Genomic DNA, 14896 nt, shown 5'->3' with positions numbered 1-14896 from the left:
CTTGTGAATCATTTCTGTGCACTCTCCAATATCTTCACATCTTCCCAGAACTGGATGCAGTACTCCAAATTGAGGCTGAACTGAAGGAAGGAAATGTTGGATGCATTCTGCGTATAAATGAATCAGTTTTACCGTAGACACATGATAACTATTACACTAACTGAAGAGGGCTTATGAACACTGTGGGTTGGGTGTTGGGTCTGTTTAATGCAGCTGTGAGAGTGGAGGTCCCTTGGGTTGTTCACTGGTGAATGGTGGATAGCAGGAAACCACTTTAATTATTCAAATGCAATGATAGTTAACAGTTGAGCTCTGATCAACCTTGAAACAGGAATCCATGCACTGACATTGATATGCTTAATGGAATACCTGTTTGTTAACCAGTGTACCCGGACTGTCTGGCACCCGGACTGTCTGGCACCACTATGTCATAAACATGTCACTGCAAATGGCAACATGGTTGATAACCGGCAGCTGCACAGTTCTGCAGTCACATTTGACTTCAGGAGAAAAATCTGATGCAAAAGTTATTATTTTTTAAATAGATATCTTTTTTAAGATTGATTGGAGAAGTTGGGACTCTTTTTTTTTGTCCTTTGAGAAAAGAAGTCCGAGAGGAAATTTGATACAGGCATTGAAAATCCTGAGATTGCCTGAACAGACTAGACAGGCGGAAACAGGCCCCACTCACGAAAGGATTAAGAACGAGAGGGCACGGACTGAAAATGTAATTGGCAATAGAAGCAAAAGCAGTATGAGAAAAAACTTTTTCACACAGCGAGTGGTTCGATTCTGGAACGCGCGGTGCCTGAAGGTGTACTGGAGGCAGGTTCAATCGAGGCAGCCACGAGGGAACTAGATGGTTAACTGCAGATTTACGGACAGAAGGCAGGAGGATGGCACTGGGTGAAAGGTTAATTTGGAGAGCCAGTATAGACATGATGGGCTGAATGGCCATGTACTGCACTGTAATGATTCTGTGATTCAATGCTTCTCTGACATTAGCAATTTTTGTCGTCATTTGTGTCCTATATGACCGAGTTCTTTTGAAATTCTATAGGTCATTGACCATAAATTATACGGAAGCCGCTCTGAGTTTGACAGCACTGTTGATCAGGTACTTCAGGAATTCGCTGTTGAGATGGTCTGCCTGGCGGGATTTATGAGAATCCTATCTGGTCCCTTTGTGAAGAAATGGAATGGTAAATATTGCTACCCCCACACCCTCCAGTTGATCTGAACAGTCTGTTCGTAGCCCTAAGCCTGAAGTAAAGATTTGCTTTCGACATGTTTTGAATCTGAGTACAGAGCGCAAAGAAACATAAATATTTGTACATCAGATTTGCTATTTTAGCATTGACTGTTGTAAAGATGACATGACCTTAATCATGAGACTATTGCTGAGTGAGTAAACTGTGTGCTCCAGTTAATTGTTTCCTGCCACTAAGTCACTGTGTGTTCAGGTTGCATTTGAAATAAGTACATCCACTACAATTGTCACTGTTTAAATAGCTCAAAACAATTCTTTCTAAAAGAATAACAATGGTGTGGTGAGAAGGGCATACAATTACATACAATTATCCCTTATTAAAGACTTAATATTTAAAAATCAGGAGCCCATATTGGCTTTGGGTGTATATTTTCACTGCCTTGAACAATCCTTTTTTAAAGGAACTTTAACTCGATTTCTCTTTGTCTGTGTTTGCTGTCAACAACATGCATGCCAGTTGTCCTGTTTTACTCTGACAAAAGACAGTGATTTTTTTTTTTAAATCACCTTCTCCAAGTCGATGGGATGGAGGGAGGAATGGTGCTGGGAATCAGGAGGGGGAGGCTTATAACCCAGCAGGTGATGGCCGCAATTCCGCATTACGGCCTCCATGTCCCAAGTTAGCGGTGTCCCGAAGGCCCGGTGCTATGGGACTCGGGAGCTGGGTGAGCAGCTTCAAGGTCCGAATTAGATACAACCGGCACTGTCTCTCCGACAAGAGACATCATTGGTTTTGTCCAAGGTCGGCACGGTGGCTGAGTGGTTAGCACTGCTGCCTCATGGCGCTGAGGACCTGGGTTTGAATCCTGGCCTTGGGTCCCTGTGCGTGTGGAGTTTGCACATTCTCCTTGTGTCTGCATGGTGTCTCACCCCACAACCCAAAGATGGATTGGCCACGCTAAAGTGCCCCTTAATTGGAAAAAAATAATTGGGTACTCTAAATTTATTTTTTTATTTTCTAAAAAATCATTGGTTTTGTCCATGCATGCATGGACGGGTAGCAGTGGCCATCTCGTGTTGGCAGGAAATACCGTGCTATTCATTACATTCTGTCCGGCTTTTAAAAAAAAACAATTGAATTCTGCATTCTCTATTTGTAAACTGTCTTTTAGGTAAACTACTGAATATTCATCCATCGTTGCTGCCTTCTTTCAAAGGAGTTAATTCCCACAAACAGGTGCTGCAGGCTGGAGTACGGGTTACTGGCTGCTCTGTGCATTTCGTGGCTGTAAGTATTCCTCCCCCAATAGTTTCCCATTTCTTGTTTTGCACCTATTCCATTTCTCTCCCTCACTACCATAGTGCTTTCTTCAGTTGAGTTTTGATCATTGATGTGATTGATTGGTCACATTGCCATTCAGGACACAGGATCAGTGGGCGATGTCAGTGTTCTACAGCAGGACATGATCATGAATTGGACTTCAGCGATTTTGTACACCCCTACCTGCCCCAGCCATCGGTATCACAAGAAAGACTTGCATTATCTAGCATCTTGCACAACCATATGATATCCCAAGGTGCTGTCTAGCCAACCAAGTACTTTTAAAGTGTAACTGCAGCTGTAATGTAGGAAATGTGGCAGCCAATATGCACACTGCAAATTCCTACACAGCAACGTGTTAATGACCAGATGATCTGTTTTTGTTGTATTGATTGAGGGATCAATCCTAACCAGGATGCTGGGGAGAAATCCCTGCTCTTAATTGTACCACTGGACATTTTACATCCACCCTGCAGTGAAGAATAGGGTCTTAGTTTAACTCAGAATAGTAAGGTGGTGCCTCCCTCAGTACTGTACTGTCGTGTCACCCTCGACTTTAAATGCCCATGTCCTGGAGTGGGACTTGAATTCGTAATCTCTGTCTTAGAGGTGATGGTGCTATCAACTGAGCTGAAACCATAATCAGATACACAGACCTAAACTACAGTTCAATTGCTTTTGAAGACCGTGCTGGCTTGTAATTGTACTTTTCCATTTCCATAAATTATCTGTGTATTATTCACCCAAGCCTCCTCGCAGTCATTTATCTAACCCTATTAGCACATCTTTCCACTCCTTTCACATTCTCATTTATTCAGCTTCCCCTTAAATGTATCTTTGCCGTTGGCTTCCCTACACTCTGTGGCAGTGAGTTCCACATTTTTACACTGGTGGGTAATTCGCCATTGGATTTGTTAGTAATTATTTTGCCTTTTTATCTTCTTGAATTCTGGACTCTCACAAGTGGAAATGTTTTTCCTAATGCCAGTGGAAGCCTGTGTTTTCGTGTGAAGGATGTTGGGCTGCCTCTTTGGGCTCTACCTTCTCAGCATTAAAGGAGAAAGATGAAAGGGAACCCTTCTTGTGTCTGGAACTGGACGTGGGTGCATACAAAGACTCATCGCAGTTTGCCAAACTACTCTTTCAATTTTCTCTGTTATCCACCAATGGTCAAGTGCTTTATGTTCCACGGGAACATCTTTAAACTCTGCTTTATCTAACCCTATTAGCATAGCTTTTCAAATCTTTCACCCTCCTGTTTACCTGGCTTTATCCGAAGTGCATATGTACCTGCCCCTTGTGGTGGTGACCTCCACTTTCTTTCCACCTTCTCCTGAATTCCCTATTTCATTTGTTGCTAATGATATTCTCTCATTTTGAGCTGCCCCACAAGTGGAAACATTTGTGGGCAGCACGGTAGCATTGTGGTTAGCACAATTGCTTCACCGCTCTAGGGTCCCGATTCCCGGTTCGATTCCCGGCTTGGGTCACTGTCTGTGCGGAGATTGCACTTTCTCCCCGTGTCTGCGTGGGTTTCCTCCGGGTGCTCCGCTTTTCTCCCACAGTCCAAAGATGTGCAGGTTAGGTGGATTGGCCATGATAAATTGCCCTTAGTGTCTGAAATTGCCCTTAGTGTTGGGTGGGGTTATGGGGATAGCGTGGAGGTGTGGGCTTGGGTAGGGTGCTCTTTCCAAGAGCCGGTGCAGACTCGATGGGCCAAATGGCCTCCTTCTGCACTGTAAATTCTATGGAAAAAAAAACCAAAAGTCCATATACTATCAAGCCCTTTGATAACTCTGCTGATCCTTTCTCTCTCATGCTTATCTTGTATACCCTTGAATGCATCTATGCATTGGTGTATACATCTGAAAATAGGCTACAAAGGGACCCTAGATGAACTCAATAGATCGGGGAAGATGCAAGACATGTGAGAACTGGTTGGTGACACACATGAGAGAAATTGAAAGGTGAAAACCAAATGGTGACTAAAATGAGTTAAGGTCTCTCCTAATGATGCAGTCATAAATATGGCACCAAGTACAATAGTAAGCCACCCTCCACGTGAAGTCTCTGCTTGAATACATGGTTTCTGCTGGGCTAGGTGAAGTTGTGCAACTTTTTTGTTCTACTTTTTTCTGCTATTTGTTTTGGCCGTTTCAGGAAGAGGTTGATGCTGGAGCAATTATCGTGCAGAAGGTTGTGCCAGTGCTGGTGGGGGATTCTGAAGAGAGCCTTTGCGAGAGAGTGAAAGAAGCTGAGCACGTGGCTTACCCTGCCGCTCTCCATCTGGTGGCCAGCGGAGAAATCTGTTTAGGAGAAGATGGCAAAATCCGTTGGAAAGAGCAGAAATGTAATTGAGACCGTGCAACATTGTCTCTTCACCACTCCTTACAAAGAGGTTTTAGAGGGAGAGGGGGGTTTAAAATCAGACCAGATTGAAATCCCTTCTGAATTGCTTGTTCACTCTGCCTTGGTCCATTCCACAACCTTGTCTGCATTAAGCTGAGAAGCAAATCTCTGCAACTCTCCTGTGCAATTAAAAAGTGTGCTCATTTTGATTTCATGTTACTTTAAATAGATTATCATTTAACTACCTTTTTCAAACAAAGATTTTTTCAGAGAAAATACCAGGAAATTGCAGAAAATAAAACCACATTTGTACACTTGTTTTCACTTTTTGCGGTAATAAAAACTGTTACAAAGGAGAGTTCTATTTTGTTGTTGAGCAATTGTCCAAGGTATTTATGAATTCAGAAAACACCAGCATTTACGTTCCTCGCCAGATGTATAAAAGCAGAAAGTGTGCAGAAGTATTTCTAGCCAGTTAAAGATATCAGACTTTGATGACAACGTGCACATAACTTGCACGTCTTTGGGATGTGGGAGGAAACTGGAGCACCTGGAGGAAACCCACGCCGACACGGGGAGAAAGTACAAACTTCACACAGACAGTCACCCGAGGTCGGAATCGAGCCCGGGTTTCTAGTGCTGTAAGGCAGCAGTGCTAACCAATGTGCCACAGTGCTGCCCATGTCGGCAGTAGGCATAATAAAAGGGTGTTTTAGTAAGCTGCACTGCTTGGAACACAGCAAGTCAATGTGAATCAAAGAAAACATTAAAGTGTGTAAGATATCTCAGCAAAGATATCCCGCTGTCCAGAAAGCTGTAGTTGCTGCCCTGGTGCCTCACTTTGAAGCTGAAATTATTGGGCGGAATTGGTTATTCTGGTCCCAGCAAAGGTGCACAAGTTTCCGTAAATCCCGCCCATTGTCTTCTAGTTTGAAATAGGTATCAGACTGAAAATGACCAGATTACCTTTTCCATGCTGAAATAAAGGGGAGGCAGTGGCAAAGTGGTATTGTCACTGGCCGAGTAATCCAGAGACCCAGCGTAACAATGCTCCGGGCACCAGGGCTAAAATCTGACCACGGCAGATGGTGGAATTCGAATTCAATAAATAAAAAAACTTGGAACTAAAGTCTAATGGTGATTGTCGTCAAATTAAAACCATCTGGTTATTTGCTTGTCCTACCTACAGGTAAGTCCTACAGCAACGTGCTGCCCTCTGACATGGCCCTGTAAGCCACCCTATTCAAGGGCAACTGGGGATAGGCATTAAACGCTGACCCAGTCAGCGATGCCCACATCCCATGAATGAATTTAAATTGTGGGGGATCATGAAACTGCAGTGTGAAGTGTGGCAATGTCCAAGACCCCTTTACTTACCGGGTGGGAAAGGATGGAGAGAAAGATAACTAAAAGCAGATGAGAGAATTTGTAAGATTTAGGAGACTGAACGATGCCACTTCCTGGCTTTTCCCATCTGTCCATTTTAACCAACTGGTAATCTTCTGGATTACTGCTTTCGCTGAAGGGGTGTCAAATTTGTCTGAGTAAATTTGAAGCACGGGACTGGAGTTGTCATCATAGACCAATCATTTTCATTGTAAATTGACTAATTTGCAGCAGGTTTATGAAATCCATTGCAACCTGTTACTTCGAAATGACTTTTGAGCTATTCAGCCGTACAAGATCAATTTGAGAGCACAGTTGACATTTGATTTCTTGTAAATTAAGCTTGCGTGACCATTCAGGCTTGCATTTCCAAGAAATAACACCACCAAATCACATGTAGTACTTTTCAAATTTGATTTCTAATATATTTAGGATTATTTTCCATAGACTTTTAATTCTTGCTGTTGGGATGAGGTTACCATAGCGCAATAGAGGGGAACAAAGAGATCATTTAGCTCATACTGGATGAAAGGTCCTATGGGTGCTAGTTGACATTGAGACTATTTGTGGGTGTCCAGACCCTGCCTAGCAGCATTCCCCCTACCACAGATTTACAGGAGGTGGCTTACTAATGGCCAGCCGCTGATCTCGTTGACCAATTAAGGGCAGTGGCTGGGACATGGACACCCGAGGGCCCGAAGGGATGGCCACCAGCTACACTGGGAGAGATGAGCGCTGCTGAGGCAGAGGGAGAAATGAAGGCACTGACAAAAATGTGCAGGTGGCATGTTTAAAAGGAGGGCTCAGAACTGTCAGGGCCAAGGAGGGGGAAATAGCTTTATGGGAATGTGTTTGGCCATGGATGTACTGCTTTTAGCCTTTGGGTTTGTTGATACCAGCATGTAGTTCAGTCACCAGAAGAGAAAATGCTGGAAAATCTCAGCAGGCCTGGCAGCATCTGTAAGGAGAGAAAAGAGCTCACGTTTTGAGTCTAGATGACCTTTTGTCAAAGCTAAAAGGAAAGTGGGAGATATTTATACTGTGGGGAAAGGGAATGTAAGATAAGTCAAAGCCACAGAAACCAAGGGAAAAGAGTGCTAATAGCCACAGAAACCAAGGGAAAAGAGTGCTAATGGCAGTCCCCCGAGAGAATAAAGGGTGTGAAAGGCCAAACAGCAGAGAAATTGAAATCAGAGGGTAAATTATGACAGATGTAGATGTGGGGGGAGGGGGGACATGGGTGGGAGAGAGGTAAAATGAGAAAAGAGGAGGGGGAAGCAAAGGGGAGGAAAGGATGGGAGGGAAATATATCTATAAACTAAACAAAATGTAAAAGACAGTTACAATGAAATGGAATGAAAACAAAGGATTCGAGGTGGGGTAGAGCTGATCATCAAGTTGGTGAATTTGACGTTGAGACCGGAAGTCTAGCGCCTAACCAGTTTGCACTGAGCTTCACTGGAACATTGCAGCAGGCCAAGGACAGACATGTGAGCTTGTGTTAACACAGGGACTTGTGTTAAAATGGCAAGCAAAGGGAAGGTCAGGGTCCTGAATGCGTACAGACCGAAGGTGCTCAGCAAAGCAATCACCCAGTCTACGTTTGGTCACTCTGATATAGAGGAGACCACATTGGGAGCAGCGAATGCAATAGACCAGATTGAAAGAGGTGCAAGTGAAACGCTGCTTAACCTGGAATGAGTGTTACCCTGAAGAGGTACTTCAGTCTATGATTTCCTGCCATGAAGCTGCCTCTTAAATGTGACCAGGCTGTGGACTCACTGGAGTTGGTGCTGGTGCCTAGGTAACACCAGTAAGCTTGCCTCTCCAAAACTAACCACTAATTGAGGCCTTTTCTGTTTGATTACCTGTTTATTTCCAGTGAAGCCTGCCTTGCAACTCACCTAGTCATGGGACCATGTCAGTGAGCATTTCCCACGATGTTGATCCCTACTTTCTTGGACCCCCAGTCCCCAAAGATCTGGGAAAATACCCCACCAGCCCCTGTGCTACGGAGATAATCACTTATTTTGCTTCTTATTACCTTGCGATGTTGCTATTTGCCTTGGAAAGTTTTGTCAGACTAAAAGAAACTGTTTTGATTTGACATTATTTACTGACTACTGGTGTTGTGGCAACGCTGCCTCGATCCCTTAAGAAAATCCATTTATTTGTTCATTATCACATTGCTGTTTCTGTGAGCTGTTCAGGTATTGGCTACTGTGTTTCAAATCTTGTCAGGCAATCCGTCAAGATCAAGGATGATGTTTCTACTTTGTTTCGATGGATTCGGCTGATCAGCACAATGCACCATCTACACGCTCTGCCACGGTTGGGGCAGGTGGTGCTTGAAGGGTTGAGTAGGTGAATTTTTTGGAGATTTGTGCGCTCCCTCCACCGCCTTGCCTTCATGTCTGTGTTCATTTTCAAGTCTCTTGATGAGTTCACTGCGTTCCTGAATGAACCAATTCGATTTTGGTTAGTTCCGAGCAGACACTTGCGAGTTGGTGGGATATTTGATCTATTCGGGGCTGCCTGTTCCCAACTCTGGAAGATGTCATGTGACCCTCTCCCACCTTCATCTCCCTCTCCCACAGGTACCTGCCATTGGTCTCTCTGCCAGGTTGAGAGCAGCAGAGCTCAGACCTGTCCCACTCCTCTAGGCCCTGGTGGTCACTATTATGACCAGTCCCCAGGTGAAATTCCCCAATTTGTTATGGTTTCGAATAAAATATTCCCAAATTGCTATAGTCGTTGGTGAGGAAGGGATGAACGGGCTCCCCTTTATTCAACCCTCTCAGTTGGCCGCAACATGATTAATTTAAAAAGGATTCCTTCCCGGGCAACATGGTGGTGCAGTGGTTAGCACTGCTACCTCACGGCGCTGAGGTCCCAGGTTCGATCCCGGCTCTGGATCACTTTCTGTGTGGAGTTTGCACATTCTCCCTGTGTTTGCATGGGTTTCGCCCCCACAACCCAAAGATGTGCAGGGTAGGTGGATTGGCCACGCTAAATTGGCACTTAATTGGGGGGGGGAAATTAATTGGGTACTCTAAAAAAAAATTTTTAAAAAAATTATGTGAATCAGTCCCTGTCCACGAGGGGTAGATGATGAAATGTTGCAGCCGTAAAGTTGGGTGATTCCAGTTGTGCTGACTTCGGCAGTTGAGTAGTTGGTTTGGAAATTCTTGGTTTTGCAGGTTAGCTGAAAGGAGTTGTCCAGTTTCTTTCTCGACTGTCACTTTGCTGACTAGCGACATGCTTCCAGCAATCGGAGAGAAAGACACATTTTTACCTGTAAGCACAAGGGGGCCGAGTAGATGTTCTTCAGCTGTGACCTTCACATCACACATTAGAACAGTAGAACTAGATCACCAAATTAGCGCACACAGATCAGGGTTGCTGTTGGTTTTTAATCCTTTTTCCTGTTTATTGCTGGAAGGGGAAACACACCAACATGCCTTTCATGCCAAAACTACTTTATTTCAACTCACACCATGTCCACAGTCTGGGATATAATTCACAGGAGATGGTTTCTGATGAGATGGTGATGAACCTCCATTATCTCCACAAGAGATTACAGTTCAGTTTCTGCATTGCATCTCTTCCTTTGAAAAGTCTCTGTCTGGAAATTGTGCAACATTCCATTCTCTCTAGTTAGTCAAATGTAATCCACAAAGGAATTCCAGCAAGTGATTACTTTGCAGTCTCAGCCACTTTTTTCTTATATGTCCTTTTTAAAAAAAGAAACACATCTTTCTTAAAAGTTCAATGTCTGCATGCAATTCAGAGCTATGATCTATTGTCGTGCTACTATATTTCAGCCTTAGCCCTGCTGCTGCCTTACATTCTGCCCAGAAACAGGCAGCAAGATCTCCCTGCTGGAGCAGCCCTCCCCACCTTTACTTCTTGCGTCTCAGACACTATGGCTGGAGAGGAAACCCAAAACCATCCCCAGACTTGACAGAGAGCATGGTGACCTCACCCTGATCTGGAAGCCACCATCTTTGCCAAAAGTAGAACCGGTACTCTTCAAACATCCAACAGCCGTCAGTCCCCAGACAAAGGTTCTGGCTACCTGCCAACTCCATCCATTCTATATCCAACAGCATTTTGCATACCCTGAAACTCCTGGATAGGGGTGAGTTTAGCACAGGGCTAAATCGCTGGCTTTTAAAGCAGACCAAGGCAGGCCAGCAGCACGGTTCAATTCACGTATCAGCCTCCCCGAACAGGCGTCGGAATGTGGCGACTAGGGGCTTTTCACTTGTGACAATAAGCGATTTTCATGTCATTTTCGGATTGCTTTCAATTGTTACGGGGAGATAGATGCTGATTCCAGTAGACACCTATTCAATCTGGGAGGAACGGCAATCCTAAGGACATCCCTAAAGTGTACGTTACAACATTTGATACACTTCAAAAGGATTTTATTGGCTAAAATATTTTGGGATGCCTTTGCGTTCCTCTTCTGTGGGCACTGATTCCTTGCTAGGGTATAGTTTTATACAGATATATTGTTGCTACGTGCCCATGGAACCTTTTCTTCCCTTTGTACTTCATCTGTAAATCAACTGTAATATTTCTTCTTTATTCATTCGCAGGATGGGTTGTTATGACAATCGATGATAGTTTCAGGATCACCATTAGCGCGATTATAATTCCAGATTTTAGTAATTGAATTTAAATTCCACCAGCAGCCATGGTAGAATTTGAACCTATGTCCCCCAGAATATTAGCCTGGGCCGCTGGATTACCAGGCTACACTGCTACACCACTAATTGGATGTCTGTTGGGAAAACTTAGCTCAGTTGCATCCTTGGTTCAAAACCACAAAGGTGCCGTTTCTGAAAGATTCACTGGGTAGCGATTAGGAACGCTATTCCTTTCCTTTCCATCCCAGATAAGAATGCTGTGCATTGCCGATGCTGTTTTCTCAGGTGAGTTAGGGAGTCATGTGAAATTTCGTTGAATCTGTCAGTGTCACAGTTCATGGACATGGGTCACACGGACTGGGAACATTAACCGTTTCTCTCCCCAGTGCTGTCGGATCTGCTGAGTTTTCCAGCTTTTTCTGTTTCACTCAGTGTCTCGTTGCGCTCAGCAAAGCCTCCCTTCTTTGGTCTACTGAATAATAGGAACCAAAGGCCAGCAACAGTGATATACTGTTGTCCTGAGCGTTCTGTAACCCTCTGGTCTAAACTTTTAGTTTAGACATTTCTTCCATTTTCTTCAAAGTCGGGTTGATAGGAGTTGAGAGTAAATCTGCTGTAGTGAAGGGTGGTGAATTGTTACAATACAGCTTTGAAATGCCCAGTGGGCAGTTATCGAGTGAACAGACAAGGCTGCTATTCGATGGGGAATGACTTTGGTAGATCAGGGTGAGCCGATCAGAGAACATCCTGGTGAGTTTGCTCCTGGACATGACCAACTCGGGTTGGGGTTGGTTTAGCTCAGTTGGCTGGAGGGCTGGTTCGTGAGGCAGAGCGATGCCACCAACGTGGGTTCAAATCTCGTACCAGGTGAGGTTATTCATGCCCCTCGCCTGAGGTGTGGTGACCCTCGGGTTAAATCACCATTAGTCAGCTCTCAAAGGTCCTTTGGGATTGTGGAGACATTTACATTTTACATGTGGTCGGTATCGAGGTGGATAATTTGCTAAATTTTGTTTTCAGAAAATCTGGGGTGCCTTACTACTTATATTTTCTGGTTAATTTTACAATGGCGCCCACGTGGAGTTTGCACATTCTCCCCGTGTCTGCGTGGGTCTCAACCCCATCAAACCAAAAGTTGTGCAGTGTAGGTAGATTGGCCACGCTAAATTGCCCCTTAATTGGATAAAAAAAGAATTGGGTACTAGCTCAGTGGGGAGCATTGTTGCTTCACAGCTCCACGGTCCCAGGTTTGGGTCACTGTCTGTGTGGATTCTGCACGTTCTCCCTGTGTCTGCGTGGGTTTCCTCCGGGTGCTCCGGTTTCCTCCCACAAGTCCCGAAAGATGTGCTGTTAGGTGAATTGGATATTCTGAATTCTCCCTCTGCATACCTGAACAAACGCCGGAATGTGGTGACTAGGGGCTTTTCACAGTAACTTCATTGCAGTGTTAATGTAAGCCTACTTGTGACAATAAAGATTATTATTATTAAATGTATATTAAAAAAATTATAATGGACACTTAAATTTCATGTTCATACATTCTAGGGTGCTAACAGAAGGTTCCTGCCTCTACTACATCCTTTCAGGCAGTGAGTTTCAGATTCCAACCACCCTCTGGGTGGAAAAGCCTTTCCTCAAATCCCCTCTAAATTTCTTTTGCCTACTACCTTCAATCTGTCTCCCCTGGTTATTGACTCCTCAACTAAGGCGAAATATTTCTTCCTATCTATGTCCGTCATAATTTTGTACACCTCAATCAGGTCCCACCTCTGCCTTCTCTGCTCTAAGAAGAACAGCCCCAGCCTAACCAGCCTCTCTTTATAGCTGAAACTCTCCAGCCCAGGCAACATCATGGTGAATCTCCTCTGCACCCTTTCTAGTGTAATCACATCCTTCCTATAGTCTGGCGATCAGAACTGCACACAGCAGGGCAGCATGGTGGTGCAGTGGGTAGCACTGCAGCCTCAAGGCACCGAGGTCCCAGGTTCGAATCCCGGCTCTGGGCCAATGTCGGGTGTAGTTTGCACATTCTCCCCGTGTTTGCGTGGGTTGCGCCCCCAGAACCCAAAGATGTGCAGGGTAGGTGGATTGGCCACCCTAAATTGCCCAATCATTGGAAAAATGAATTGGGTACTCTAAATTTTTAAAAAAGAACTGCGCACAGCAATCTAGGTGTGACCTAACAAGCATTTTATACAACTCCATCATAACCTCCCTGGCCTTACGTTCTATTCCTCGGCTAATAAAGGCAAGTATCCCATATGCCTTCTTAACCACCTTATCTAACTGCCTGCTGCCTTCAGGGACCTAGTGACATGCACTCCAAGATCCTTTTGGTCCTCTCTACTTCCTAGCGTTCTAATGTTCATTGTATTTTCCCTTGCTTTGTTAGTCCCCCTAAATTGCATAACCTCACTCTTTTCAGGGTTAAATTCCATTTGCCACTGTTCTGCCTATCTGACCAGCCCGTCTATATCATCCTATAATCGAAGGCTTTCCTCCTCACTATTTAGCACACTGCCAATTTTTGTGTCATCTGCAAACATGCGGATCATATCCCCCTGTGACTTTCATGTCCAGATCACTAATGTACACTATAAACAGCAGAGGACTCAGCACAGATCCCTGCGGTACACCACTGGGCACAGGTTTCCAGACACAAAATAATCTTTGACCATCACCCTCTGCCGCCTAGAACAAAGCCAATTTTGGATCCAATTTGCAAAATTGCTCTGGATTTTTACCTTCTTCACCAGTCTCCCTTGTGGGACCTTGTCAAAAGCCTCACTGATGTCCATGTAAACTACTTCAACTGTACTGCCCTCACCAAACATCGAGTCACCTTCTTGAAAAGTTCAAACAAATTTGTTAGACATGATCTCCTCCTGCTGAGAGAGAGGGGGTACGAAAGGTGTCCAACATAGTTTGCTGCTAGTTGTGACGCTGGCCCCGGGGGGAGGGGAGGGGGTGCAGGGGAGTTCCTTCTGCCAGGGCTGGGGGGAGGAGTGGGGGGTGGGCCAGGAGGTGGGCTGTGGAGTCGGAATGGATGGGCGCGGACCACCATTGTCGCAGCCAGAAAGGCAGCTGTGCATATGGCTAACGGCCCACTTTGAACCTGGTGCCATGGGTCGTACAGGTGTCCACCCCCCCCCCCCTCCCCCAGGGCACTCGCCTGGGTGCCCTCTGGCCCCAGCCTACCCATCAGCTGTATTTATGCACTCCAGCACAACCAGTATCATCTTGTTGGCTGGGATGAGTGTGTGTGGGGAGTGTAATGTGTATGTGCGGCTGCAGCTTGTCAGCCTCCCAAGTGTCGATCACAAACCTGGCTAATCCGGCGCTGTTTCTCATTGGGATCAATTGTATTCCACGCCACACTCACGCTGGCCCCTCAACGGTAGCAGAATCGGTCCAGCTGCGGCGTCAGTATTTCGGTCGTAATAGTCCACAGAATCGGAAGAAAGATCAGTTCCTTTCAGGTTGTGCATCTCCATTTCTATCTTGTCACAAATCACTCCCTCTGCAACAACGCTGCCTGCCTGTCACTGCAGAAATCTGCCGGCCTGTTACTGCCCCTGGCGGCGAGGAGAGGGACATGCAGGTTGGAGTGCCCCCTGCCGGCAGGGGAGGGAGGTGAAGGTGCTGCCCCACCTGGCGGCGCAGGAGGAGAGTGTCAGGTGGACCTCCCCCTGGCGGTGGGGGGAGATAACAGCAGGCTGAGGTCAGGAGGCCTCAGGCCGCGGAACCACCATGGCGACCAACATCGAGGAGATCTTCCGCTCTTTTGTCGTTAAGAAGATGAAGGAGATCGAGGATGAGAAGCAGCAGAGGTAACACTGGATAAAATGTACCGTTTGGCGGGGTGGGCGGTTGGTAATGTCAGCTTGAGCCTCTCCCTCAGATTGAAGATCTTTTCAGGCCCGATTACAGCGGCGGCGCAGCGCGAGCCGCGGAGCAGCTCAGACTGCCCCCCCC

General features: G+C 45.6%; 2 protein-coding genes across 16 annotated transcripts in view; both read left to right on the top strand.

Annotated features, from left to right (window-relative positions):
• The window catches only part of gart (phosphoribosylglycinamide formyltransferase), a 60383-nt gene extending 55145 nt beyond the window's left edge, over positions 1-5238 (top strand). For 4 of the 5 annotated variants that reach the window (XM_038801632.1, XM_038801633.1, XM_038801634.1 and 1 more), the window contains exons 20-22: positions 1061-1202; positions 2383-2498; positions 4692-5238. In XM_038801632.1, coding sequence (XP_038657560.1) covers positions 1061-1202; positions 2383-2498; positions 4692-4889 — 456 coding nt within the window. In that variant the 3' untranslated portion in view covers positions 4890-5238. Of the gene's footprint in view, positions 1-1060; positions 1207-2382; positions 2499-4691 lie in introns of all 5 variants that reach the window. The other variant, XR_005461252.1, reaches the window with a different exon arrangement.
• Positions 5239-14594: 9356 nt separating this feature from the next.
• The window catches only part of LOC119968812 (protein SON), a 106532-nt gene continuing 106230 nt past the window's right edge, over positions 14595-14896 (top strand). For all 11 annotated transcript variants that reach the window (XR_005461249.1, XR_005461247.1, XR_005461248.1 and 8 more), the window contains exon 1: positions 14595-14751. Coding sequence is in view for 5 of the 11 variants with exons in the window: in XM_038801629.1 (XP_038657557.1) it covers positions 14672-14751 (80 nt within the window). In the remaining 6 variants the exon portion in view is untranslated. The remainder of the gene's footprint in view (positions 14752-14896) is intronic.

This window comes from Scyliorhinus canicula, chromosome 7 (genome assembly GCF_902713615.1).
Source record: "Scyliorhinus canicula chromosome 7, sScyCan1.1, whole genome shotgun sequence".
NCBI lineage: Eukaryota > Metazoa > Chordata > Chondrichthyes > Carcharhiniformes > Scyliorhinidae > Scyliorhinus > Scyliorhinus canicula.
The sequence above is the reverse complement of the archived record's forward strand: the minus strand, read 5'-3'. Positions and strand labels throughout refer to the sequence as shown.